The 24,001-nt window shown below is 51.5% G+C and overlaps 1 protein-coding gene across 2 annotated transcripts in view; it reads right to left on the reverse strand.

Annotated features, from left to right (window-relative positions):
• Positions 1 to 580: 580 nt before the first annotated feature.
• SH3PXD2B (SH3 and PX domains 2B) overlaps positions 581 to 24,001 on the reverse strand; it is a 122,735-nt gene continuing 99,314 nt past the window's right edge. For both annotated transcript variants that reach the window (XM_047788749.1, XM_047788831.1), the window contains exons 9-13: positions 20,174 to 20,291; positions 16,904 to 17,121; positions 14,886 to 14,935; positions 13,909 to 14,034; positions 581 to 4,231 (exon numbers count right to left, since the gene is read on the reverse strand). In XM_047788749.1, the coding sequence (XP_047644705.1) occupies positions 2,690 to 4,231; positions 13,909 to 14,034; positions 14,886 to 14,935; positions 16,904 to 17,121; positions 20,174 to 20,291 (2,054 nt within the window). In that variant the 3' untranslated portion in view covers positions 581 to 2,689. The remainder of the gene's footprint in view (positions 4,232 to 13,908; positions 14,035 to 14,885; positions 14,936 to 16,903; positions 17,122 to 20,173; positions 20,292 to 24,001) is intronic.

The raw sequence follows: 24,001 nt of genomic DNA on the forward strand, positions 1-24,001 counted from the left end.
CCGGAGCTTGGCAGAGGGGTTATTCCTATGACCCTGGACATTTGGTGTGGCGGTAACTCCAGGGGGGTTTGCATGTGCAAACAAAAGCTCACAGAATTGAGGCAAAAGTCCTGGATGGTGTAAAGCGAAGTCCCCAGGTGGGGACAGCTAGTGAGAGCCACTGGCCATCAAGACCGTCCCTTGTAGCTGCCTGGGGAAGGGCCATTGCTGTGGCACAAGGAGCTGGAGAAAGGAGTCCTCAGGACACAGAGGTGCCCTGCGGAAGCAACGGTGAACACAGAGAAATGTGGCTTTAGTACCTTCAGTTCATGTCAGAACCATCATCATCATCAAAAGGCGGATTCTTTCATTTGCAGGAAAAACTTTCTGCCCAGAGAAAGGCAGAACCAGCCCATTCCCACCCAGCCGTCCCCTGGGAGGAAGGGAATGAGGCCAGCGACAAACCCCTTCCATGGAATCTGCACACAACGACCCAGTCTCTCCACAGCCAGGCACGGAGCCACGGCAGCCTGGGCTACGCCCAGCCCCCAGCACCTAGTAGGTGCTCACGAAATACTAGAAAAGGCCAATGAAAGCAGAATCAGAAAAAAGAAATGAGTTTTGTCTTTGGAAATGTAGGCAAATGCTGCACAACAGCTTCACAAATGGTGTTTAAACCAGAGTGGGTCAAAAACTCAGCAGAACCTGCCTCGGGGCCTCCTCCCAAGTGGGGGGGCCTTGGGTGGCAGGTGGTTCTCTCCCAATCTCCCTTCTGCCTTCTTCCCCCACCCAGGGTTCTGGGGGCAGGGCCAAGGGGCAAGGGGGTACTGTGAGGGGTTCCCGGAATGTGGGATTTACAGACCTACTGAAGAAATAAAGATGCTACTGTGGATCGGGGGGAGCTCTTTCTCCTGCAGAGGAGGGTGGGGAGAGTGGAAGAGGGCTGTTTGCACATCAACCTTTGGCACTGCCGCTGGACAGCGAGCGTCCCCAAGAAAGCTGGCCTTGCCCTTCCAAAAGCATGGCAGCAGGTGAACACTCTCCGGGGTAGGTCAGGGCCACTTCCTCTGGTCCTGCAGAGTCAGGCAGGCTGCCTTCTCACCCCCACATGCCCCCGCCTGGGCAGCCTGTGCCCCAGGCAAGAGCTCTGGGCTGGGGGCCAGAACCCTTGGGTCCTGATTCTCGTTCTGCAGTGTGGCTGGGCCCCTATGTGCCTCAAGGAACCACATCCATCAAAATGGGTGCGAGGGCGGCCCGGGGTTTGCAGAGGGTGAGGTCATAGAGCAGGAGAAGAAAACTCTTCTTCAAGTGCCAGAGAGGAGCCGGAGGCAGCAGCAGAGGGAGGCAGGAGGTGTCTGCCTGGCCCGTGGGTCTTCATCTCCTTATGGGGCTACTGCTTACTCTGCTCAGCTTGCTGGAGATCCAGCTGCTGGCCTTGGGCCACCAGGGCCCCTCCAGGCAGGCACGTGAGACCATCTCAGCTCCCTTTGCTCCATAGGCTCCATCCCCTGGGGGGCACTGGCACAGGAGCAGGACATAGGGCTCCACGGCAACATCGGGGTCCAGGGCAGCCTGTGGCAGATGCTGCAATGGGTTGGAGGGTGGTGGGTGTGGAAGCAGCCATGAGCCACCCCGTTCCCTCTAGCACATCCCTGGGGAAGCCAGTTGGCCGCCTGCTCCTGGCAGCCAGCCGGCCTCTCCCTCTCCCCTGCCTGGTTTCCCTCTTGCAGGGGGAAGGGCACAGGCGTGCAAGTCAGGCCAGCCTGCATTCGGATTCCCCTTCCTCCTCTTCCAGCCCGCGTGCCCTTGGGCACACTGAGCTCCGGTTTCCTCATCTGTAAAACAGATGATATTTATATATCATAAGAGAGGGTTGTTGCGAGAGTTCAACGTGAGTGTGAAGTGCCAAGTACAGCATTTGGCACCTACTAGCTACGTGGCAAAGAGGAGCTCACAAGGGCCCCCTTATTCAAACCAGCCTTGAGCTTCTTGCTCTAGGTGGGCAGGAATGAAAGGCCCCTCAAAGCGGGCTGGGGATTCTGGTTTAAAAGCCCTGGGTTGGACCAGAGCCTGCAGCAGGAAAGGAAGCCTGGAGCTGGAAGGCAGGAAGGCGGAGGGGCCCTCCTGGCCCACGCCTGGGACAGTTGCATCTGGTTGAACCTGAGAGGCCCGAGGGCCAGAGGCCTCGGGGAAGACAGCAGCTCCCTGGGATTGAAAGGAGCCAGCTTCTACAGGAGGAAGTTCTTTTGGGGACCAAGCATTTTGGAAACTGACTGAATCAAGTCGCTGGACTTGAACGGACTGAGTGGGGTGCTGGCGGGGGCGGGTGTGTGTGGGGCGGTCCTCTGCCTGATCTAAGCCACGAGAGACCCTTTCTGCAGTTTTTCCAAATGATGGGCTTTGGTCCTGGAGGCCTCAGAGAGTCATAGTCCTGCCTCTGGGTGGGCAGGGAAGCTGGGTGGCGATGCCACGGGCCTTAAGGCAGGGATGCTGAGTAGAGAGAAAGGGGTGTGGCCTCTGAACCTCCAGGGGATGCTGCGCTGGGAGGGGTTACCCTCCCCCGAGGGGAGGGAGGAAACCAGTCTTCCCTTCCAGTCTTCCTTCCTTTGAAGCTTCGTGGAGGATGATAAATTAAGAGGCATATTAAATACGTGGGGAAAGCTGGCAGGGACCAGGGACGCGCAGGACCTCCGGGCAGGGAGGGAGGAGGCTACGGCTTCTTTCTGAGATAGTTGGAAGGAATCCACCCTTCCCAGGAGGGCGCCCCACTCTGGACTTGGCAGAACCACCAGCCGCTGCTGTTCTTCTCCCGGACCTCAAACACTGTCCCCTCCTGGAAGCTGCTGGTATCTTGGTCCCCTTCAAAGTCGGCCACGGCCACATACAAAGAGTCCTTCGGGCCGTCTGCGCCGGGGCAGGGGGCGGCAGCCCCTTTGTCCTTGTTTTCTCCCATCTTGCCCGTCATCCGTGGCCCCAGCCCACCTTTGCCTCGCATGTCATCTTGGCCCCCAGGGGAGGTGGAGAGAAAAGGTTTGGCTTTTGGAGGGACGAGCAGGGCCCGGCCCGGGGCAGGAGCTGCCTTGACTTCACTGGCCTCTCTCTGTGGCCCCCGGACCTCTGGGAGGGGCCTGGATGACGAGGTTTTCTTGGGGGGCGGTGGTCTCCGCGGCGGGACCACAGGTCTCTGCTGGGAAGCCTGTGGGAGAGGGACGGGCGCGTTCTTGGGCACAGGCTCTGCGGTCTTGCCCGGCCTGGGCGGGGCTCTGCAGGTCGGCTCCTTTGGGCTAAGCCCGTCTTGTTTGCTGGTCCTGTCCTGGGGGCGGCCAGGCCCCTCCCCTGGGAGGAAGCTGCGGCTGATGGCCATGTCCTGGCCTCCCCCGGCCTGGTGGCCACCCTCTCCATCCATTGAGGGTTTCTCTTGGGACTTGGCAGGCCTGAGCTTGCTCCTGAGGTTACAGATGTCCACCTGGTCTTCTCCCTGAGCCGGCTCTGTCCTCGGGGAAGGAGCTGGTTTTGGCCTCACCTGGGGTTTGGACTTCAAGAAGGGATTCGGGGGAACGGCTTCCGGCCTCTCCTCCGGTGGGTCGGCTTTGGATTTGGAGACGGGTCGGAGGTTGGGCTTCTTCACTTCCTTGGCCAACACTTTGTGGCCGCACTCCAGCCCCATTTCGTTTTTCAGCTGGAACAACTTGCTTTTGTCAGGTTTGGGCTCTGGTCTCCTGCTGTCCCGGCCCGGGGGCGCATGTTTGGCTGGAATCATGGGCAAGATCATGCCGGGAGGCTTGGGTGAAGCTCCCCGGAGCTGCTCCATCCTCTGCCGCTCCCGCTCCTGCAGCTCCCCTTCTGACTTGATGATGGATTCTTTGCGGGGAGGGAGGCTGGGCTTCTCCTCCAGGTCGGGGTCCGAGATCTCCTCATAGCCTGCGCACGAGGACATGTCTGAGGATGCCTTCCTCAGGACCTCCTTCCCGCCCTTCCAGTCCTTGGACCACGGCATCCCGGAGTCTGCAGCACCGGGCGGGGCCTCGGGCAGGGGCCGGGAGGGGCCCGTGGCTTCGCTGCTCACGCTGTTCTCCATCGCTGCTGCCTCCCCCAGCCGGAGCTGCGGCACCTCGTTGGGCAAGGGAGCCAGAAAGTTGGGTCTCGAGGCATTGCTGGTCTTCTTATACTTGTCAATGAAGGTCGCGGGGGCCCATCCCTCCTTATCTTCAATCTGAATGTACCACCAGCCACTCAAGTTCTTCTCGATTACCTGCAAGGGAGCGCAGAGGAAAGCACTTAGCGAGTGTTGTGTCAGGGCCAGCGGGCCAGAATGGTCTGGGAGAACTCACCTGCAATGGGGGTTCTAGAAGCAGGGATTTTTACATTCGGCAGATTGCCAGACAACATCTGTGCGGGACCATCTAAGGAGACTGCTGTGTAATGGAAACATCTCACATGGGGGTGGGTTCTTGTCTAATCTTGGATTCTCCCAAAAGCAGTCCTTGAGACATGAACTTGGGTGTCAGTCCTTGAGACATGCACTTGGGTGTTGGTAGTTAATTTGAGAGATGATTCCAGGAAGCCCAGGTGAGGAGGTAGGGAAGGGGAGAGCCAGTTAGGAGCAGGTTAACACTCTGGACCACTGGGGCTTTATCCAACAGGAACCCTCAGTGAGACTGTGCAGAATCGGACACCGGGGTGGGGACATTTATCTCCTGATTCCTAGCCCCTCCCCCCCAGGGCACTAACCCTCCCCCTTTCTGGGTGGTGCCCTCCAGCAGGCACAGGAAGTAGGAACCAGTCAGGGGGTTGGGAAGCAGGGCAGGCCACCAGCAGTGTCTGCTAAAATTCTAAAGAAGTTCAAGGCAAACCCCCGGTTTAGCCCAAACCAGCCTTTGGTTGAGCACCAGGCGAAGCAGTTGGGTGGTGCTTACAGGCCTTGCTGTGTGAAAAATGTGCATCCTTAAGTGTGGGAATCACGCTCAGCTCATGTTTAGATACAGGGGGACAGATACTGATGGAGGTAAGACAAAATTTCATCCCATCTCCTTCGCCCTCTGGGATAAACACCCATTGACTGGATCGGTGGGTGGAATCATTCATGTTATTTAAGATCTTAAGTTTCTTTTTTTTTCTTTTTTGGTCTTTTTTTTTTTTTTTTTTTTTTTTTAAGGGCTGTACCCATGGCTTATGGAAGTTCCCAGGCTTCCATTGGAGCTGCAGCTGCGAGCCTACGCCACAGCCACGCTAGATCCAAGCTGTGTCTGCGACCTACACCACAGCTCATGGCAATGCTGGATCCTTAACCCACTGAGCGAGGCCAGGGGTTGAACCTGAGTCCTCATGGATGCCAGTCAGCTAGTCAAATTCATTACCGATGAGCCACAACGGGAATTCCAGATCTTATGTTTCTTGTCATCTTTTCGCTTAGTGCTGTAAGGCTGAAATCACACGGGTGAAAGGCGCACATGCTGCATGTTCTGGGCTGAACTGAGGTTCCCCCAGATTCATATGCTGACACCCTAACTTCTGTAACTTTAGATTGTGACTGTGTTTGGAGATAGAGCCTTTTAAGAGGGAACTGGGTTACAATGGGGTTGTTGTGGGGGGCGGGGGGGGGGGGCTCGTCCAATATGACTGCTGCCCTTAGAAGAAGAGATTAGGACACAAATACAGAATGACGGACAACCACATGTGAACACAGGGAGAAGGCAGCCGTCTATGAGCCAAGGAGAGAGGCCACAAGAGAAACCAAACCTACTGACACCCCTGATCTTGGACACCCAGCCTGCAGAACATGAGAAAATACACATCTGTTGTTTAAACCAGTCTGCGGTCCTTTGGGATGGAAGCCTGAGAAAATTAATACCCAGAAATTCCCCAGCAGACTCTGTGCCCAGGATTGCTGATTGCAACTGCCCTAAGAGATGGGGGACTGTCAGCCCATTGTACAGATGCAGAACCGAGACTCGGGAGTGGAGGCTCTCACAGAGGGTCACACAGCAAGTCAGTGATGGAGGCGGGAGTTGCAGGCAGGCTGGTGGGCTCCAGAGCCTGAGTCTTTACCACTACTCAGCCCTGTCTTGGAAAGTGGACTCTGCACGGGGAGGAGCTGTGCCCCAGAGAGAAAGTGCAGGGGCAGAGGGTTGCGGGTGTGGTTTGGCTGTTGAGCTCTGCTGCCCAGATCAGAGAGGAATAGCAGCCACAGACCCAGCGCAGGAGCAGAGGCTGGGCTCTGGGGCTGCAGTCCTGGGTTCTGGTTCTGGCTACCTGAACAGCCCTGTGTAAGCCACATGCCTGAGATGCCACACCGCAAAACTGAGAGGGTGGTAAGAACAATGATGCCTATTTGCAGGGTTTCCATGAGGACCGCATAAGCTAATGCAACCCCGTAAGCTAATGCACGCAATGGCACTTGGTAAACCTGAAAACCAAACGTTACCTATTAGTATTAAATTACAGTGAGATCACTGAGAACGGAGCAGACATATACTTAACAAGTCTCACTGGAGTCTCTCCAGAAAAGGGGAGCCATTTACGTGTGGACAACCACGTAAATTAACACGTGGCAGCTCTGTTAACAATTAAAGGCAATTGTGGGCATACAAGGCATCGTCAGCACATCCATGAGATTCAAAACCTCTAAGTATGTACGTAAGCAAGTGAAAACAGGACAACAATCAAAATAAAATGTATCCGTGAGGATTTGCTAAGTTTACACACTACTCTGTACTATGGCAGGAGCTCTAAACGTTTTTATTTTTAATTGAGATATATGGGAGTTTTTCATTTACTGGAGATGCTAAGAGCTCTTATGAAACAGACATATCTCATTTTCTTGTGTTACACTTTATTGTGCTTTGCAGATACTGTTTGCTATACATTGAAAATCTATAGCAAACCTGCATTAAGCAAGTATATTGGTGCCATTTTTTTTCTTTTTCTTCCTTTTTTTTTTTTTTAGGGCCATACCCACGGCATATGGACGTTCCCAGGCTAGGGGTCCAATCAGAGCTGCAGCTGCTGGCACATGCCACAGCCACAGCAACTTGAGATCATAGCCACATCTACGACCTACACCACAGCTCACAGCAACACCAGATCCTTAACTCACTTAGCGAGGCCAGGGATTGAACCCGCATCCTCATGGATGTTAGTTGGGTTTGTTAACTGCTGAGCCACGACGGGAACTCCCAATTGGTGCCATTTTTTCAACAGCAGTTGATCCCTTCATGTCTCTCTGTCACACTTTGGTAATTCTCAAAATATTTCCAACTTTTTCACTGTGGAATGATGATCTGGGATCAGCAAGCTCTGATAGTACTATTGTAAAAAGATTACCACCGGCTGAAGGTTCAGATGATGGTTCACGTTTTCAGCAACTAAGTATGTCTTTTTTCTTTTGGCTGCACCTGCGGCATGTGGAAGTTCCTGGGTCAGGGGTCGAACCTGTGCCACAGTATGGACAACACTGGATCCTTAACCCACTGAGCCACTAGGGAACTCCGAACACGTTTTAAAGACACACAGACCAAGCTAGGAGCTAAGGTGCTCCTCGTAGCTCCACTCTTAGAATGCCGTGGTTCTATCAATGAATTTTGAAGGCGAAGAAGATGTTGAATTGAACAAGGAAACCAAACTGGAGAAGAAGAAAACAGAGGACACAGCATTTATTGTACGGAAAGAACAGCTGGTTAAACCAAAAACTTTATGGACAACGATTTCTCACTCGAGTCCTGCAAATTACCACCAGCAGAATCCACGCTGACATCACAGAACAATAAAGCAGAGAAGTTTCCAGGATGGGTTATATCTGTGCTTCCCGGAAAAGAATGCTGAATAAGTGAGCTATTTATTGGCTCAGCTTTAGCAAAAATAGACAGGATAAAAGCCAGATACAAGAAAGCGGAATGGTTCTGGTTGAAGGGGTGGGGTAGGATCTTGGAGGGAGACTCCGCCACACCCTCAAAAAACCCCAGGGATCTGTTCACTCCCTACTGCACCCAGAGTCAGCCCTCAGCTTCAGTGTGTTGTGCAGCCTATTGAGCTGCCCTTGGCAGATTCCAGAACGTCCTGATCCAGGGTGGTGCTTATTGGCTTATGTCCTATACACCAGCATGCTCAAGCAATGGTGTGTGTGTTGCACAAAATGCTGGAAACTCATTGTCTTCAAGGAAAAGAGGGTTTTCTAATACTTTTCAGTGTTCTTGGGAAAAAAACAAACAAACAAAAACATTTTTAACATGCAAGCCAGACTTCTGGCTTCAAGATGGGAGATAGAGTGAACAGCAGTTTCCCCTTACTGCAATACAACCAGGAAACAAATAAATGAACACAAAGCCAAGTTCAGAAGAAGGAAGGGGAGGAGTCAGTGGACCAGGAATTGGGTGGAAGGTGCGGAGTGGGGCTGTGTTCCAGGCCTGCTTCAGGGAGTTCTGTAGCAAAAGGACTACCGGACGTCAAGGGGGTGGAATGGGGGACTAGGGAGGCCCAGGGCCAAGTGACAGGGGCCTCACTGGGATACCAGGCAGAAGCAGCCAAGCTGGTTGACCTCCCTCTGCTCTTTATCCCAATCCTGTAGGAGAGGTGGAGCGAAGGACTCAATTGCTTACAAGTGGAAACAGTGAAAGAGTGAGCTTGGGTCTGAGACACCACACTGTTCGGTGGCTGGCTCAGAAGTCCCCAAGCTGTCACTGAAACCAGTGCAAGTTGACCAGCCCCCTGTGTGCACCCCCAACCTGGCCTCTTTGTCTATCTGCTGCCTCTGCATGTACAGCCCAAGACAAGTACTAACACCATGAAAAGAACTGAAAGAAAAACACTCCTGGCAAAGGGTTTATAACTGAGGAAAGAGGTCCTGAGCAAAACCATATTTGATATCCTCAGACAGATACGGAAAGGCATAAAATTCATGAAAGAACAGGCTGTTATGAGATAAGAACAGGCAACCATGAAAAAGAATCCGTAAGTGTTCTTGGAAATAAAAATGGTAACTGTTGAAATAAAATAAGCCACAGACTGAACTGTTAAAGAAGAAATTGGGAGCTCCCTGGTGGCACAGCAGGGTTAGGATTTGGTGTTGTCACTGCTGTGGGGCAGGTTTGATCCCTGGCCTGGGAACTTTTGCATCCTGAGGACATGGCCAAAAAAAAAAAAGCAAATTAATGGGCTAAAAGATGAAGTAGAATGCTTTATCTAGGGATAAAGATGGAAAGTATAAGGAGTTCCTGTCGTGGCTCAGTGGTTAACGAATCCGACTAGGAACCATGAGGTTGCAGGTTCGATCCCTGGCCCTGCTCAGTGGGCTAATGATCCAGCATTGCTGTAACCTGTGGTGTAGGTCACAGACGAGGCTCGGATCCCACGTTGCTGTGGCTCTGGTGTAGGCTGGCGGCTACAGCTCCGATTGGACCCCTAGCCTGGGAACCTACCTCCACATGCCGAAGGAGTGTCCCTAGAAAAGGCAAAAAGACAAAAGAAAGAAAGAACGAACCAACGAGGGGAAAATACCATTCATTTCTCATAATGTCAAGAAAGCATTCAGTACAGAAATGAGGGTCTGCCCTTGGTCTCAGACTGAGACGTATGGCCCCATGAGCTAATGAGTGTAGGGAAGGGACACCAATGGGAACCAGAGCAGGCAGGGATTTGAAGAATAAGCTGGATTTTTTTTGTTGTTGTTGTTTTGTTTTGTTTTTTGGGGGTTCTTTTTTGGCCCCACAGCACATGGCGTTTCCAGGCCAGGGATCAGATCCAAACCACAGTTGCCATTTATACAGTAGCTGCAGCAATGCCGGATCCTTAATCCACTGTGCTGGGCTGGGGATCAAACCTGCAACCCATCGCTTCAGAGATGCTGCCGATCCCGCTGCACCACAATAGGAGCTCCTGACTTGGAATTTTTTTTTTGTCTTTTTAGGGCCCCACCCGCAGCATATGGAGGTTCCCAGGCTAGGGGTCTAATCAGAGCTGTAGCCACCGGCCCACGCCACAGCCACAGCAACGCGAGATCTGAGCCGTGTCTGCGACCTACACCACAGCTCACGGCAACGCCGGATCGTTAACCCACTGAGCCAGGGATCAAACCCGAAACCTCATGGCTCCTAGTCGGATTCATTTCTGATGCGCCATGATGGGAACGGCTTGGATTTTTAATTTTAATTTTAAAAAGTTTTTCATGGCTGCACTCACCGCATGTGGAAGTTCCCGGGCCAGGGACTGAACCCAAGTTGCTGCTGCAACCTGCATCACAGCTGGGGCAACAATCAGATCCTTTAACCCACTGAGCTGGGCCAGGGACCAAACCTGTACCTCTGCAGCACCCCACACTACTGCAGTCGGATTCTTAACCCACTGTGCCACAGTGAAAACCCCAGAGTTGGATTTTGATATGCCAAGTTCATTTCAAAGAATGACCTTTTTTTTTTTTTGCATGTTTCTTTTTTTAATATATATATATTTTTTTATTACTCGAATGAATTTATCACTCAAAGAATGACCTTAAGTGCCTTCTATGAGAGCAGGTAGTGGGCTAGGAGCTGGGTTAAAGAGAGGATGAAGTCAGAGAGAGTGAGAACTGCAGGGAAGGGCCAGCTGGGCCAGGGGGCTTCAGAGGAAAGCAGTGCAAATAACAGCAAAGGGAGGAGGACAGGCCCCGGATGTGTAAAGATGTGAAGAGAGGCCTGTGTTTCATGTCAGAATAATGTGTGTGTTTTACAGCAGCAAAGTGGGGAAACTGGGCATAGAATTTATCCTGTAGCCCAAGCAAGATGCTTTGTGAGTTCTCTCTGTGGATTTGAAGTTAGAAAGAACAGATTGAGAGGAAAAAAAAAAGGAGCAGATAAAAAGCCTTTTAGAGCCTTATTTTCACTGTTGCCTCAGTTTCTCTATAAGGATTGTCATTTGCATGTTACAAAAATTAGTATGAGAGGCTTCAGTTTAGGTTCTTTAAACACCTCTGCAGATAGTCTCCCTTCTGTCTGAAGGATACCTGGGAGTTCCCTGGTGGCCTAGCAGTTAAGGATTCAGCATTGTTATTGCGCTGTGGTTTGGGTTCAATCCCTGGCCCAGAATTCTGCATCACACACACACAGAAAAAACAAACAAAACAAAACAAAACAAAAGACACTTGACATTTCTGGAGAGGCTTGGGCAGAATCAGTGGTGGAGAGCCCCAGGATGCACCTTCAGGAAGCCCCCAGCTCCCAGGCTCACTGGGCAGCTGCTGTGGGATGTGAGGGGAAAAGAGAGGGAGGCAGGAGGGGTCACAGCTGGAGGGAAAAGGGCAGGTGCTTTGGAGGCCTGGAGAAGTGAGTCGAGACCCTCAGGACATGGGTCGCACTTACACACTGGCTCAATAATCACTCGTGCGCTCCTTAGTTCCTTCACTCGCCCAAACATCCCTTCACAAAGGAATGGCTCACTGAGCACACACTCTGGACCAGCCCCTGTGCCAAAGTGAGGGGCAAGGATGAAGAAGAAAACACTCCCTGGCTTTCTGGGCATTAGCAGGAGGCTAGTGGGGAACAGATTTTCACTGATTCAACAACATTTATTGGAGTTCCCATCGTAGCTTAGTGGTTAACGAATCCGACTAGGAACCAAGAGGGTGCGGGTTCAATCCCTGGCCTTGCTCACTGGGTTAGGGATCCAGCGCTGCCGTGAGCTATGGCGTAGGCGGGTGGCTACAGCTCCGATTTGACCCCTAGCCTGGGAACCTCCACATGCCGCAGGAGCGGCCCAAGAAAACGGCAAAAAGACAACAAAACAAAACAAAACAAAACACAGCATTTATTGCAAACCTACCCTGGGCCAGGCGCTATGCTAGTCGGGGGATATGGGAGTAAAAGACAGATATGGTCTCCACCCTCCTGAAATCCCCAAATATCGGGCAGATAAACAACACACTGTCAATACCCCTGGCTTTCTTTTTCTTTCTTTTTTTTTTTTTTTTAGGGTTGCACCCATGGCACACGGATGTTCCCAGGCTAGGGGGCAAATTGGCCCATACCACAGCCATAGTAACACCAGATCCTTAAGACACTGAGCGAGGCTAGGGCTTGAACCCGTGTCCTCATGGATACTAGTTGGATTCATTGCTGCTGAGCCACAGCGGGGAGTCCTTTTTTTTTTTTTTTAAATGATTTTAATTTTTTCCATTATAGCTGGTTTACAGTATTCTGTCAATTTCTACTGTACAGCAAAGTGACCCAGTCACACATACATGTGCACATTCCTTTTTCTCACATTATCATGCTCCATCATAAGTGACTAGATATAGTTCCCAGTGCTACACAGCAGGATTTCATTGCTTATCCATTCCAAAGCCAACAGTTTGCATCTATTTCATTTTTTTTGTGTGTGTGGAGTTCTTAGCCTTTCTTTTTTTTAATATGATTTTTATTTTTGCCATTATAGTTGATTTTCAGTATTCTATAAAAATACCCCTGGTTTTCATCTGGAAACAGACATGGATTCAAATCCTAACTCTGCTACCTTTTATTTTATTTCATTTTTGTCTTTTTGCCTTTTCTAGGGCCACTCCCGCAGCACATGGAGGTTCCCAGGCTAGGGGTCTAATTGGAGCTGAAGCTGCCGGCCTTCACCACAGCCACAACAACACGGGATCTGAGCCATGTCTGCAACCTACACCACAGCTCATGGCAACACTGGATCCTTAACCCACTGAGCAAGGCCAGGGATCGAACCCGCAATCTCATGGTTCCTAGTCGGATTCATTAACCACTGAGCCACGATGGGAACTCCTCTACTACCTTTTAGCTGTGTGACTTTGGACAGCACCTTGTTTCGGAGCCACAGCTTCCTCATCTGAAAAATGGGGACTGTACTATTCTTGCCTCCCCAGAGTCGATGATGACGCGAGATACCGCACTGGAGGGGCTTAGCGCAGTGCCGGCACCTAACTGCTATCCCACTACTTACAGGCTTTTCTGGAAACATGGGAAACACCTTGAAGCTCTAACTCCATGAGAAAGAAAAGGGAAATGAAGGAGAGAGGATTTCTGATGGCCTTTATGCGGGCAACAGAGTAGATAAGCAAAGGTGTGGGAAGCAGAGAGGAGAGGCATTGGGCAAGGAGGAGGTGATAAACACAGAATAGAAGAGAGTTCCCACCATGGCTCAGTGGTAACAAACCCGACTAGTATCCATGAAGACTTGGGTTCGATCCCTGGCCTTGCTCAGTGGGTTAAGGATTCGGCATTGCTCTGAGCTGCAGTGTAGGTCCAGATGCGGCTCGGATCTGGCGTGGCCATTGCTGTGGCTGTGGTGGAGACCGGCAGCTACAGTTCCAGTTGAACCCCTAGCCTGGGAACTTCCATATGCTGAGGGTGTGGCCCTGACAAAACAAAACAAAAACAGAATAGAAGCCAGTTGCAAATACCATGTGTATATGATTCCACATATAAAATAGATTAGTGGTCGCCTAGGGCTGGGGCAGGGATGCTCAGAGGGATTGAGGGGAAACGGGGAGTGACTGCCAGAGTATACAGGCTTTCTTATTTGGGTGATGAAATATTCTAACACTACTTGTGGGGATGGTTGCACAACTCTTAAAAACGATTGAGTTTTACAGTTTAAATCAGTAAGTTGTATGGTATGTGAATTATATCTTAATAAAGCTGTTACAAAAAAAAAAAAAAGAAAGAATAGAGAAGTGGGAGGTGGTGCCTAGAATCAAGAATCACAGTAGGGAGTTCCCATTGTGGTGCAACAGGATTGGTGGTGTTTCTGCAGCGTCAGGACGCAGGTTTGATCCCTGGCCAGGCACAGTGGGTTAAAGGATCTGGTGTTGCCACAGCTGTAGCACAGGCTGCAACTGTGGCTTGGGTCTAATTCCTGGCTGGGAACTTCTGTATGCTTTCGGGGAGGCAAAAAAAAAAAAAAAAAAAAATCACAAGTAGGCAAAGGGACCCTGGATCCACTCACCTCGACCTTCAGGCCTGCCTGGAAGCTGATGCCATCAGGGATGGTGGTCTGAAATTCGGCGATGGTGTAATACTCTTCCTCCACTTGAGGTGGGATGGGAGGCTTGGGCAGGTTCAAACCTCGAGGCTGGTGCAATTAAACACAGTGTCAAGTTCAACAGAAGTCCATTCCCACGGGGGCGAGTGGGGGTGCTGAGAGATTGGGGCACACGACCACCCTCGAGGGGGCGTTGGTGGACCCATTTGGATGCTGAAGGACAAATCAAAAGGGACTGCTCAGATCATCGTCTCTTGGATGGGTCCCTGGCCCGTCAGCTTTAGGGCGACGAGAAAAAACATGGGACATTTACTTACAATCATGACAACGTGGGGCAAGACAATATTCTCTGAACTTAAGAGGCAGCGGGGTTGTGAAATGCAAGTCAGAGCCATTGCTGTGACTCTGGGCAAATCCCTCCCCTCCCGGAAGTTTCAGTTTCATCTCCTATAGAAGGGGAAGAGCAGGATCTACCTGGTGGGGTCACTGTGAGCGTTCCTGAGTTCATGTAGGGAAACACCAGCACCCTGCCTGGCATTTACAGCTACTCAATAAATGGCAGACCTTAAAAAAAGAAGGCCCGTTTTCAAAGGCTTGCTTAGAAAACAGGAGTATGAGAGGAACTCATCAGAATGGCCCCACAGGCGGAATGTGAGCTTCATTCCATGTCTGTTGCAAGTAATCTCATTTGAGAAGATGGTTCTAAGATAAAACAAGGTGGGGGCAAGAAGCAGAGAGCCCATCCTGAAGCCTACCTGCCACAAAGTCATGGGCAAACTGTTTGACCCCCCCTGGACCTCAGCCTTTCCACCTGTTAACAGGATGAGCTTCATGAGGCTACCGTGTGGACAGGGAAGAGTGCATCTTTGGAAAGGGCGAGGTGAGCGTCGAGGCCAGTCTCAGGTCTGGGGCTGGCTCCCCAACTGCAAGGGTCCACTTACTATGGTCATGTCTCGGCGAGGAGGGGGTCTCTGCCTCATCTTGGGAGATCCTATAAAGAGACAAGATTTTATTTCACACACTACAGAAAAAGTTCCTGAGGTGGACACAGGAAACGATCTATTCTCTCTTTTTCCCATGGGAAGAGCCTGACTAGGAAGGGGCTGCTCAGACTTGGACTTGGCTCAGGACTTTCTATCAACAAGTGGATGGTGCTGAGTCGTGGCGCGATGGGAAGCTCTCCAGGAAAAGCAGCAAGTGTGGGCTTCAGAATAACGCGGAGGTGGGAGGTAACAAGTTCTGTGATTTCAAGCCACATGGCCCTTTTCTGGAGAAGGTGGGTGCCTGCCTCTTGGGGCCAGTGGTGGAGATGAAAATAAATAATACGGGTGAGGCTCTTGGCATGTGGCAGGCACGCATTCATGTTACTGCCCCAGCTCTGTGCTCTGGACCAAACCCCAAACAAACAATCCGCAAACAGAACCCAGCAAACTTGGACTGATGACTTCAGGGGTTTTTTACTCAGGAGTTGGACTGCCCTCACTCTGGGTCTTGGGGTCAGGAGGAAGATAACTCTGCAGTGATCTGAGGCTCCTGGCTAAAGGCAGAACACTGAGGACGGCAACCCATATGCTGCCAGAGCTGGTTTAGCTTGGGTCTACACAGCCTGACAGCTGGGGTGTGGAGGAGACTGCTAAACTCTTAAAAACTCTTTCCCCCTTTCTTCTATTAGAATAAATAGCAACAGGGTTTTAGCCAGACATTTGGCTGCCTACATAAGACGACATTTCCCAGACTCCCTTGCATCTAAATATTGCCATGTGACTAAGTTCTGGCCAATAGGATGCGAGAGAGCACCTAGTGTGTCGCTTCTAAGTCCCATCCTCTATTCTCCCTGACCATTTTCATTGGCTGGACTAGTGGGGAGCCATCCTGGACTGGGAGGATGAGGGCAACACGATAAAGATGCAGCATAACAACTCTTGACTGGATAGAGATGCCATAACAGCTCTGGACATTTACCTGGATTGCTCAGTGAGAAAGAAATTAACACCCATATTATTGGAGCTGTTGTTATTGGGGGCATGTGTGTGGTGGAGGTGGGGAATCTTTGCTTGAACATCCAAACCTATAGCCTAACAAAGACGCGGGATTTCAGACTTTCACTTGCTCCTCTGTATTAATGGGAATTATCTATGCTCTTTGTCACGATAGGTTCCTGCCATGGCATGTCTCTGTTTCCTCAAAGTGGCTGAGGAGAATTGAGAGACTCAAGAAGCACACTGACCATAAGAGCTAAAACAACCGGAGAAGCCCAAAGAGGGGCCGGTGACTTCAAACTTGCCCCTAGTTTTTAGGCATTTCCTAATAGATTCCTTCTGCCTTGCACAGGGTCATCCACTTGAGGCTGGAGTCCTGGTGATAAAATAATGAGCCGATGATAATAATGCACCCTACTCTCAGGTGTGCTGGGAACGTTCCGTGGTAAAACATAGATGAGGGAGCTTTGCAAAGCAAGATGGGTAAAGACATCTTTTTGGAGTCAACTCCACCCAGGGTCCACTTTTTCTTCCGCTGGCTCAGAAATGAAGCCCTGCAGCGAGAGCACAGGTGCTGGACTCAGGAGGACCTGGGTTCAAGTCCTGGCCCCATCGTTCACTAGCTGGGTGGCCTTGGACAAACCATGTCATCGCTCTGTTTCCTAATCTGTAAAACCAAACTTGGTCCTTCAAAGGTTGTTAGGAGGAGTCACTGAGGCCGATTACAAGATTCCTGGCACAGAGTAAGGGCTTGAGAAACAGAACCTGTGGTGTCATCATGAGGCAGCAGAAAACACATGGTCTGGACTAGGAAGGCCACACCTCTTTCGACTCAGGGTCTGCCACTAGCAGGCGGAATGACCTGGAGGGAGTTGCTGGGGTTTGTGAGCCTGTTTTCCCATCTGCAGGACAGTGGGGAGCAGGTTGCCGTGAGCACAAGGACAGCATGAGGCGCTCTGGGCACAAAGCTGGGTGCTTACTCTGCTTCATGTCGCCGTCAGGTGCCGGGCGACCGTCGAACCGGCCGTCCCTCTGGTTGTTGAGCAGCTCCTTCTCCCGGCCCGTCTGCCGGGTGATGCCGTCCAGCTCGGGGACGCCTGCATGGGCAGGTGAGCCGGGGCCTGGCTTCGGGGGTGAGGGCTCCCCGCTGCTCTTCCTCAGGTAGGAGGCCGGGGCCCAGCCCTCTTTGCCCTGGTACCTGGGAGGAGTGGGAGGGATGCTGGTCAGGCAGCCCTGCCCGGGCCCTTACTGTACATCACCCTTGGGGGTCCAGATGATGAGAATGACGATGGGTCACAACACTTGCTGCCTCCCGATGAAGCCCAAGCCCTCGGCTGGGCATTCAAGGCCTCCCCAACCTGGCCCCTCCTGGCCTCCCCAGCCCCACGGCCATCCCCACATCGCACCCACCCCACGCGGCCGGCAGTCTCCCGAACGCTCCCTCTGCTGCCCGGGGCCCCTGCTCTTGGAGACCCTCTGCCTGGAAAGCCCATCCTCTTGCCTGTTCTGTTCCTCTTTCCTCGCTCTACTTAATCCCCCTTCCCAAGCCTCTCCCGAGCCTCCCTCCACGGTGCCCCGCTGTCTCCGGCACACACCACGATCCCATCATCTGTGACACACAGTGACACTTGGCCCTGATGGTTTTATCTCCCTACTCAGAACGCGAGCTCCTGGGGGCGGAGATCACGGATGATGCGTGTCTGTGTGTGAGGGGCCTCGCTCCCAGTGAGATGAATAAAGGCAAACGGGACAAGTGGACACACTGCCAGTGGACCCGGCAAGGGTGACCAGCCGCAAAGCTCTGCTGGAGTCGTTGTCCCCATATGGTCATCACTGTGGTGACAACAATGAAGATAATGATAACTGGCACTTAGGGGGCCCTACTCTGTGTCAGTTCTGTTTGAAGCACTTTTTAGCTGTTGATGTGCTCCATCCATCCAAGCCGGGAGGTGGCAGAAATGGATTCAGACCCAGGTAGCTGGTACAGGTCTGTGCTGTGAACCTCTGCTTTGCTGCCTCTGCCCAGCAGCCCCAGCTCCCGGTGCAAAGCCTGGCTCCACTCATGTGGGTTAACAGTAGATTAAACACATATTTGGATGGGAATGAAGCAGGTTAGGGGCTGGTTCCAGGGCTACCAAGGGTCACTGAGCTTCAGGGTGACGGAGACGCTAAGAGATCAGTTCACTGAATTCCAAAGGGAATTGAACGACTGTGATATCCCTTGATTCTCTACACAATGGAATTCAGTTGAAAAGCATGAGCAGGTTGCTGGAGCCAGCTTGAAATGCTTGTGCGAACCAACTGTTCACAATTCTTCCCAACTCTGCACTTGGCGACAGCACCCTGGGAGCTTGAAATACAACCCGGCAGGAATATTTACACCATAGCAATTGGCAAACACCACAGCTCAAGAGCATTTTTCCCTTGGAGAGCTGGCTGTTAAACATTTGCCAGCACCCCACCAATCTGGACCACAAAACAGGTGCCCCCACCTTTGGGGAATATACCTAACGGACTGGACATGATATATGGCAGGGCCACATCTCTCATCAGGAATCACTGTAAGGAGTTTCTGTGGTGGCTCAGCAGAAATGAATCTGACTAGTATCCATGAAGACAAAGGTTCGATCCCTGGCCTTGCTCAGTGGGTTAAGGATCCAGTGTTGCCGTGAGCTGTGGTGTAGGTTACCACGTGGATCAGATCTGGCGTTGCTGTGGCTGTGGTGTAGGCCAGCAGCTACAGATCTGGTTTGACCCCTAGCCTGGGAACCTCTATATGCAGCAGGTGTCACCCTAAAAAGACAAAAAAAAAAAAGGAAAAAAAAAAGAAAGAAATTGAAAAAGAAAGAATCACTGTAAGAACTAAATAGCACTGTGTTTCAATAATAAGGAAAAAAAGGCTCTTTTATAACTGGAAGCAAATGTATAGAGACAAATCTGTAGTTTGGTGTCTGTCAATCTTAAAATATCCTCTGAGAAGGACTATAAATCAATTGTGCTAATTGGAAAACGTCAGGCGGCACACCATCCAGGCGTCACTTATGAGACAGTTCATTGTTTAGTGGCACTGGAAGCAGAGAGGCAACACATGCAGTGCTGAGTGGGCTTTGGGGTCAGAAAGGCACAGGTTCAAAGCCTGGCTCTGTCACTTTCTGCTTCAGTCAGACCTTCTGATGACCGGTGCCCTTGCTGATGTCCTGCTGCTACTTCATGAGGGATCCTGAGCCCAACTGAGCCACCTGAATTACAGAGCCACTAAATTTGGGGATAATTTGTCATGCAGCAAGACAACAATATTTGAGCTGTGTGAGCTACCCCTGTCCTTACTGCAAGCCTCTGTTCTGAGGTCCCCTCCTTTAGGAAGTCTTCCTGACTGCCAGGCCAAGGAGCCCTCTTCTGTACTCCAAAGTCCCCTGTGCATCCTTCCAACATACCACTCGCTGCCCGGCCCTGTGCCTGTGCCCGAGTCTGTCTTCTGCGCCTGTGGGGTGAACTACTGTGTCTTTCTCACTACTGACTCCCCCAAATCAGAATAGGTTTTGGTGTAGGTTTGCTGAATGAATGAAGCACTATACACTCAGCCGCACATGAGTGGCCCTGATGTCCTGCCTTACATCACAGCACAGACACCAGGTGGCAGGGGACTCAGGCTTCCTCTCTTGCCATAATTTCCTGCGGTCACAGCTTGGCCACCAGGCTAACCCAGGACTTTCACCAGGGTAACCCAGGGTAACACCAGGGAGTGACCCAGGATTTTCATTACCAAACTGGGAAAGTCCCAGGCCAAGCAGGATGAGTTGGCCACCCTACCTATGAGGTTTTGATTTCACCGCATGGGTGAAAGAGCTGTGACAAAGTGTTTGAAATGCCAGTCTCCTCTGGACTCCGAGCAATGACAGCAAATGATGGGCTTTAGGACAGGCTCCCGTCTGTGTGGTGTTACACATCCAGTTGCTCCCAGAGGAGGGCTGGAGTGGGAAATCACTCACACAGGGCAGCACCAGCCTCCAGTTACTGGTTATGAGACACATCTGGAGACCAGTCTTGCTCAATGGGGTTACTGCTTTCTGTTCAGTTTTGCTTATGACGGATTTTTAAAGGATATGGGTAGGGAAGGAAGCCAAATAGCACAGAGGAGAAGCATCCTTTTATGGCTCAAGCTGAAACCTCACTTCTTCTGCAAACACTTTATAGACTTCTGAGCAGCTGGAGCCCACATGACCTGAAACCCACCCAGCTGCAGAGGGTACCTGATCTTCCACCAGCCTTCCAGGTTTTTCTGGATGACTTCCACCACGGCTCCTCTTTCCAGGTTCATTTCATCTTGGTCACGCGCTGTGTATGGGTAGATGACTGTGTACTTTTCCTCTGTGGGGACAAAGGGATGCTGGGGTGAGTCAAGGGTACTGTTAAGTCCCAGAGTGCTGATGGCCAAGGCTGTGATCCGAGAGATGCCCTAGCAGTGAAAGATTTCCTCCAGAGGCGTCTGTGCACCATGCCCCCTCTCCCCCACTATAACCTCACTTAGCTCTGGATGAGCCTGTGCAAGCGGCCACAGGGCAGGTTCCAACACCTCTGAAATCCCTCGGTATCATACACGGCACTCACCTTCTTCAAATCTGTGCCTCAAGGTCACCCTTCTTGACTTTGCCTTAGGCAATACTCAGACGCATGGCACCCTGCCCCTTACCCAGGTGTATTCCCCCCTTACCAGGTGTTACCTTCTAATAAACCAGGTAATTTACTTATCTATTATGTTCATGTCTGTTTCCCCTGCTAGAATATGAGCTGCAGGAAGGCAGGACTTTGAGTCTGTCTTGTTCATTCCTCTATCTCCGGCACTGGCCATGGTCCTGGGGGTAAGTATGCAGCCAAAGAGGCCCTATTTAGTAATTGAACAAATCCCCAAGGCCTTGTGGGAGTCAGCTCGCGCATGCTGGTGTGTATGTGTGTGTGTGTGTGTGAAACAGAGAGAGAGAGAGAAACTCTCCCTGGCTCCTCTGCAGTTCTCGTTGGTAGAGGGGTCACAGACAAGCTGGATTTGGCAGCACATGGTTTTGGGCTGAATCACTACCCAGGAGGAGAGAGCAAGCAATTTTCATTACCTAGATAGGAGGCGATCTCTATCTTACACTATTTTCAAGCCCTTGGATCCAGCCATGCCTGAAGCACCTATTTTGTTTTATTTTAAAATTTATTATTATTATTATTATTATTATTATTTGCATCAGGGCCGCACTTGTGGCACATGGAAGTTCCCAGGCTAGGTAGGGATTGCCTCGGAGCTGCAGCTGCCGGTCTACGCCACAGCGGGAATTCCTCAATTTAATTTTGAAAAATTTATTTATTTTAAAAATTGAGATAAAATTGACATATGACACTGCATTGGTTTCAGGTGTACAATGTAACAATTCAGGTATCTATCAGGAAAGGACTGCCTGCTTCTGTCTTCATTAGTGTGATTGGGGTGCCTTCCAGCCTGCTCTCTGCGGTTCCAGCTCCCTCTCCCAAAGCCCAGGGACCATCCTTATGGCTCCAGTCCAATGGGCTGCCTCCAGCTGCGTCCCTCTGGTCCCCCCCCCTGCCGCCCCCCTCCCAAGCTGGAGGGCCAGGGCTCTGCTGCGAGGGTTGCTCAGTGTCACACTTGGGGAGGCCCTCCAGAGACCACGACAATAGCTGCCACGCCTAGCACTGTGGGCAGTGACTGCTGAGACAGATAACGGATGAGCGTCCCAGGGGAGCCATGGAGAGGAGAGGGCTTTTGTGTTTCGGTTACATTCCAGCCCCCAGGGAGTGACCAGGCCAGCTGCGGGCTGATGCGGATGGTTCGCGTGTGTGTGTCGAGCTGACTCTTTCTCTCTGGGAAAACACCGCGGGCTGCCTGTGGCCAGGCCAGGCAGTGCAAAGGGAGGCGGGAAACACACGGGGCGTTTGTTTACTGATTGATCTAGCCCCTGACCTGCTCTGCGGGGGCTGAGCTGACTCAAGTTGCACATATCTGTGCACAGCCGCCTCAGCTGTTCTCCTCGCTCACAGAGGCAGGCTGGGCTGTGGCTGCTGTGAGCGGGGCAGGGGGTAGTTCAGCCCCGTGGATGCACAGAAGTTCTGTTTGGCCAGGTGAGAAGGGGCACTGACTGGGTCCCAGACTTAAGAAGTACCCCAGGCCCTGGACTCCTGGGGCCAGCAGTTTTTGGTGGAATCACACTGGGGGATCACCTCTCTGGCGATCCCTAACCAAGTTTAAGACGGAAGGAGTTCCTGATATGGCTCAGCTGTAATGAACCCGACTAGTATCCAAGAGGATGCGGGTTCGATCCCTGACCCCGCTCAGCGGGTTAAGGAGCCCGCATTGCCATGAACTGTGGTGTGGGTCGCAGACGTGGCTCGGAACCCACGTTGCTGTGGCTGTGGTGTAGGCCAGCAGCTGCAGCTCCAATTTGACCCCCTCGCCTGGGAACCTCCATATGCTGCACGTAAGACCCTAAAAAAAAAAAAGAAAAAGAAAAAAATCAAAAAATAAAAAGCATGAAGTAGGAGCTTTATAAAAGAAAAACATTTAAGGTGGGAGACCTCGTAGACTGCATGGTGGGCGACACTGCAGCCTCCATCCGTGTGGTTTGGGTGAGGCTGACCTCACCACTGCCCAAAGGGATGGAGGAGGTACGAAACCCTAGCTTGGCCAAAGTGGCCGCCGTGATGAGTCCAGGGATGGCATATGACCCAAATGGATCAGTCGGAACCAATCCTGGGATTGTATTGAAGGAGGTGCACTTTCTTTGATGGGAGTCCCTGAAGGGTGCCTGGAACTACTGTCACCATGAGAATATGGGTCCAGCAAGGGAGAGAAGGGAGCAGAGGGGTGGCAAGGGTGAGTCCCAGACGCCAATGACACGGGGAACGGGAATGTGGCCTGCCATTCCAGTAAACCAAGAGTGTTGCCTGCCATTCAGTAAACAAATGTTGCTGCCATCAAGCCCTTAGCAATGGTGCACCCTGAGGGGAATTCAGAATGGATAAAAACAGGAAGCATTCTGTTAAATTAACTTACAGAGTTAAGATGCATATCTAAGGAATAGTTTCAATGAGCAAATTCTTGCATCTTCCCATTCAGAAAAGGCACTAAAACCATTACCTTAAGATGTCTGGTTTTTGTGACTAGCAGGTTTTTTTTTTTTAAATGTTGGACTACATGTTCTGCCACCACCTCCCCCCCACCCACCGCCAGCAAAAAATTCCTATATATCCTGGTTCCTCCCTTACCTCTTAGGAGCAGTTTCTCAGAACTATCTGAAAGGCTCTTTCATGGGCTAGAGTCCTTAGTAAGGTCCCTGAATAAAATTTAACATGCAACTTTTAGGTTGTGCATTTTTCTTCAGTTGACAGACAATTTCAAGCTCCTGGATCCAGCCATGCTTGAAGCTGGCCCTACCCTGGGCTTTTCAGCGCCATGAGGCAATACACTTCCCTTTTGCTTAAGCTGGTCTGATGTGGGTTTCTTTTCCTTTGCAACTCAAATGACCTGTTGAAGGTAAAAGGTCACTGGCTGAGCATTATAGAGGCCCCAGATATCGTTTTTTTGGGGGGCCCACCCACAGGCATACGGAGTTCCTGGGCCGGATCCTTTAACTCACTGTGGCGGGCTAGGGATAGCACTGCAGAGATGCTGCCGATTCCATGTGCCACAGTGGGAACTCCCAGGCATCATTTTTTAACCTGGGAAATTTTAGGGCCCCAGGCAGAGAAACACCCCAGGTTCCCTCCTCCCAAACCCACATGCCAACACACACAGGGTACAGACAAGACCATTTCTCACATGCAACAGGCACTGGCGGTCCCAGAGCAGCGAGGCACATGCAGATGCAGGGACCTGGCTCCGAATACCCAATGGGGATGAAAACTCCAAGGTAGGCACCTTGACGCCAGCTGATGGCATACAAGTCCCCCAGAGTCCGGCGGCGGCCCATGGGCCGGGGCAGAGACCAGTACCTCCACGAGACTGGACGTGCAGCGTGTGGAGACGAAGGGCAGAAGGCAGAGGTGAGAAGAAAGCACTTGCAGTGTCTCCAGGCCAAGGGGAC

Source organism: Phacochoerus africanus, chromosome 1 (genome assembly GCF_016906955.1).
Source record: "Phacochoerus africanus isolate WHEZ1 chromosome 1, ROS_Pafr_v1, whole genome shotgun sequence".
NCBI lineage: Eukaryota > Metazoa > Chordata > Mammalia > Artiodactyla > Suidae > Phacochoerus > Phacochoerus africanus.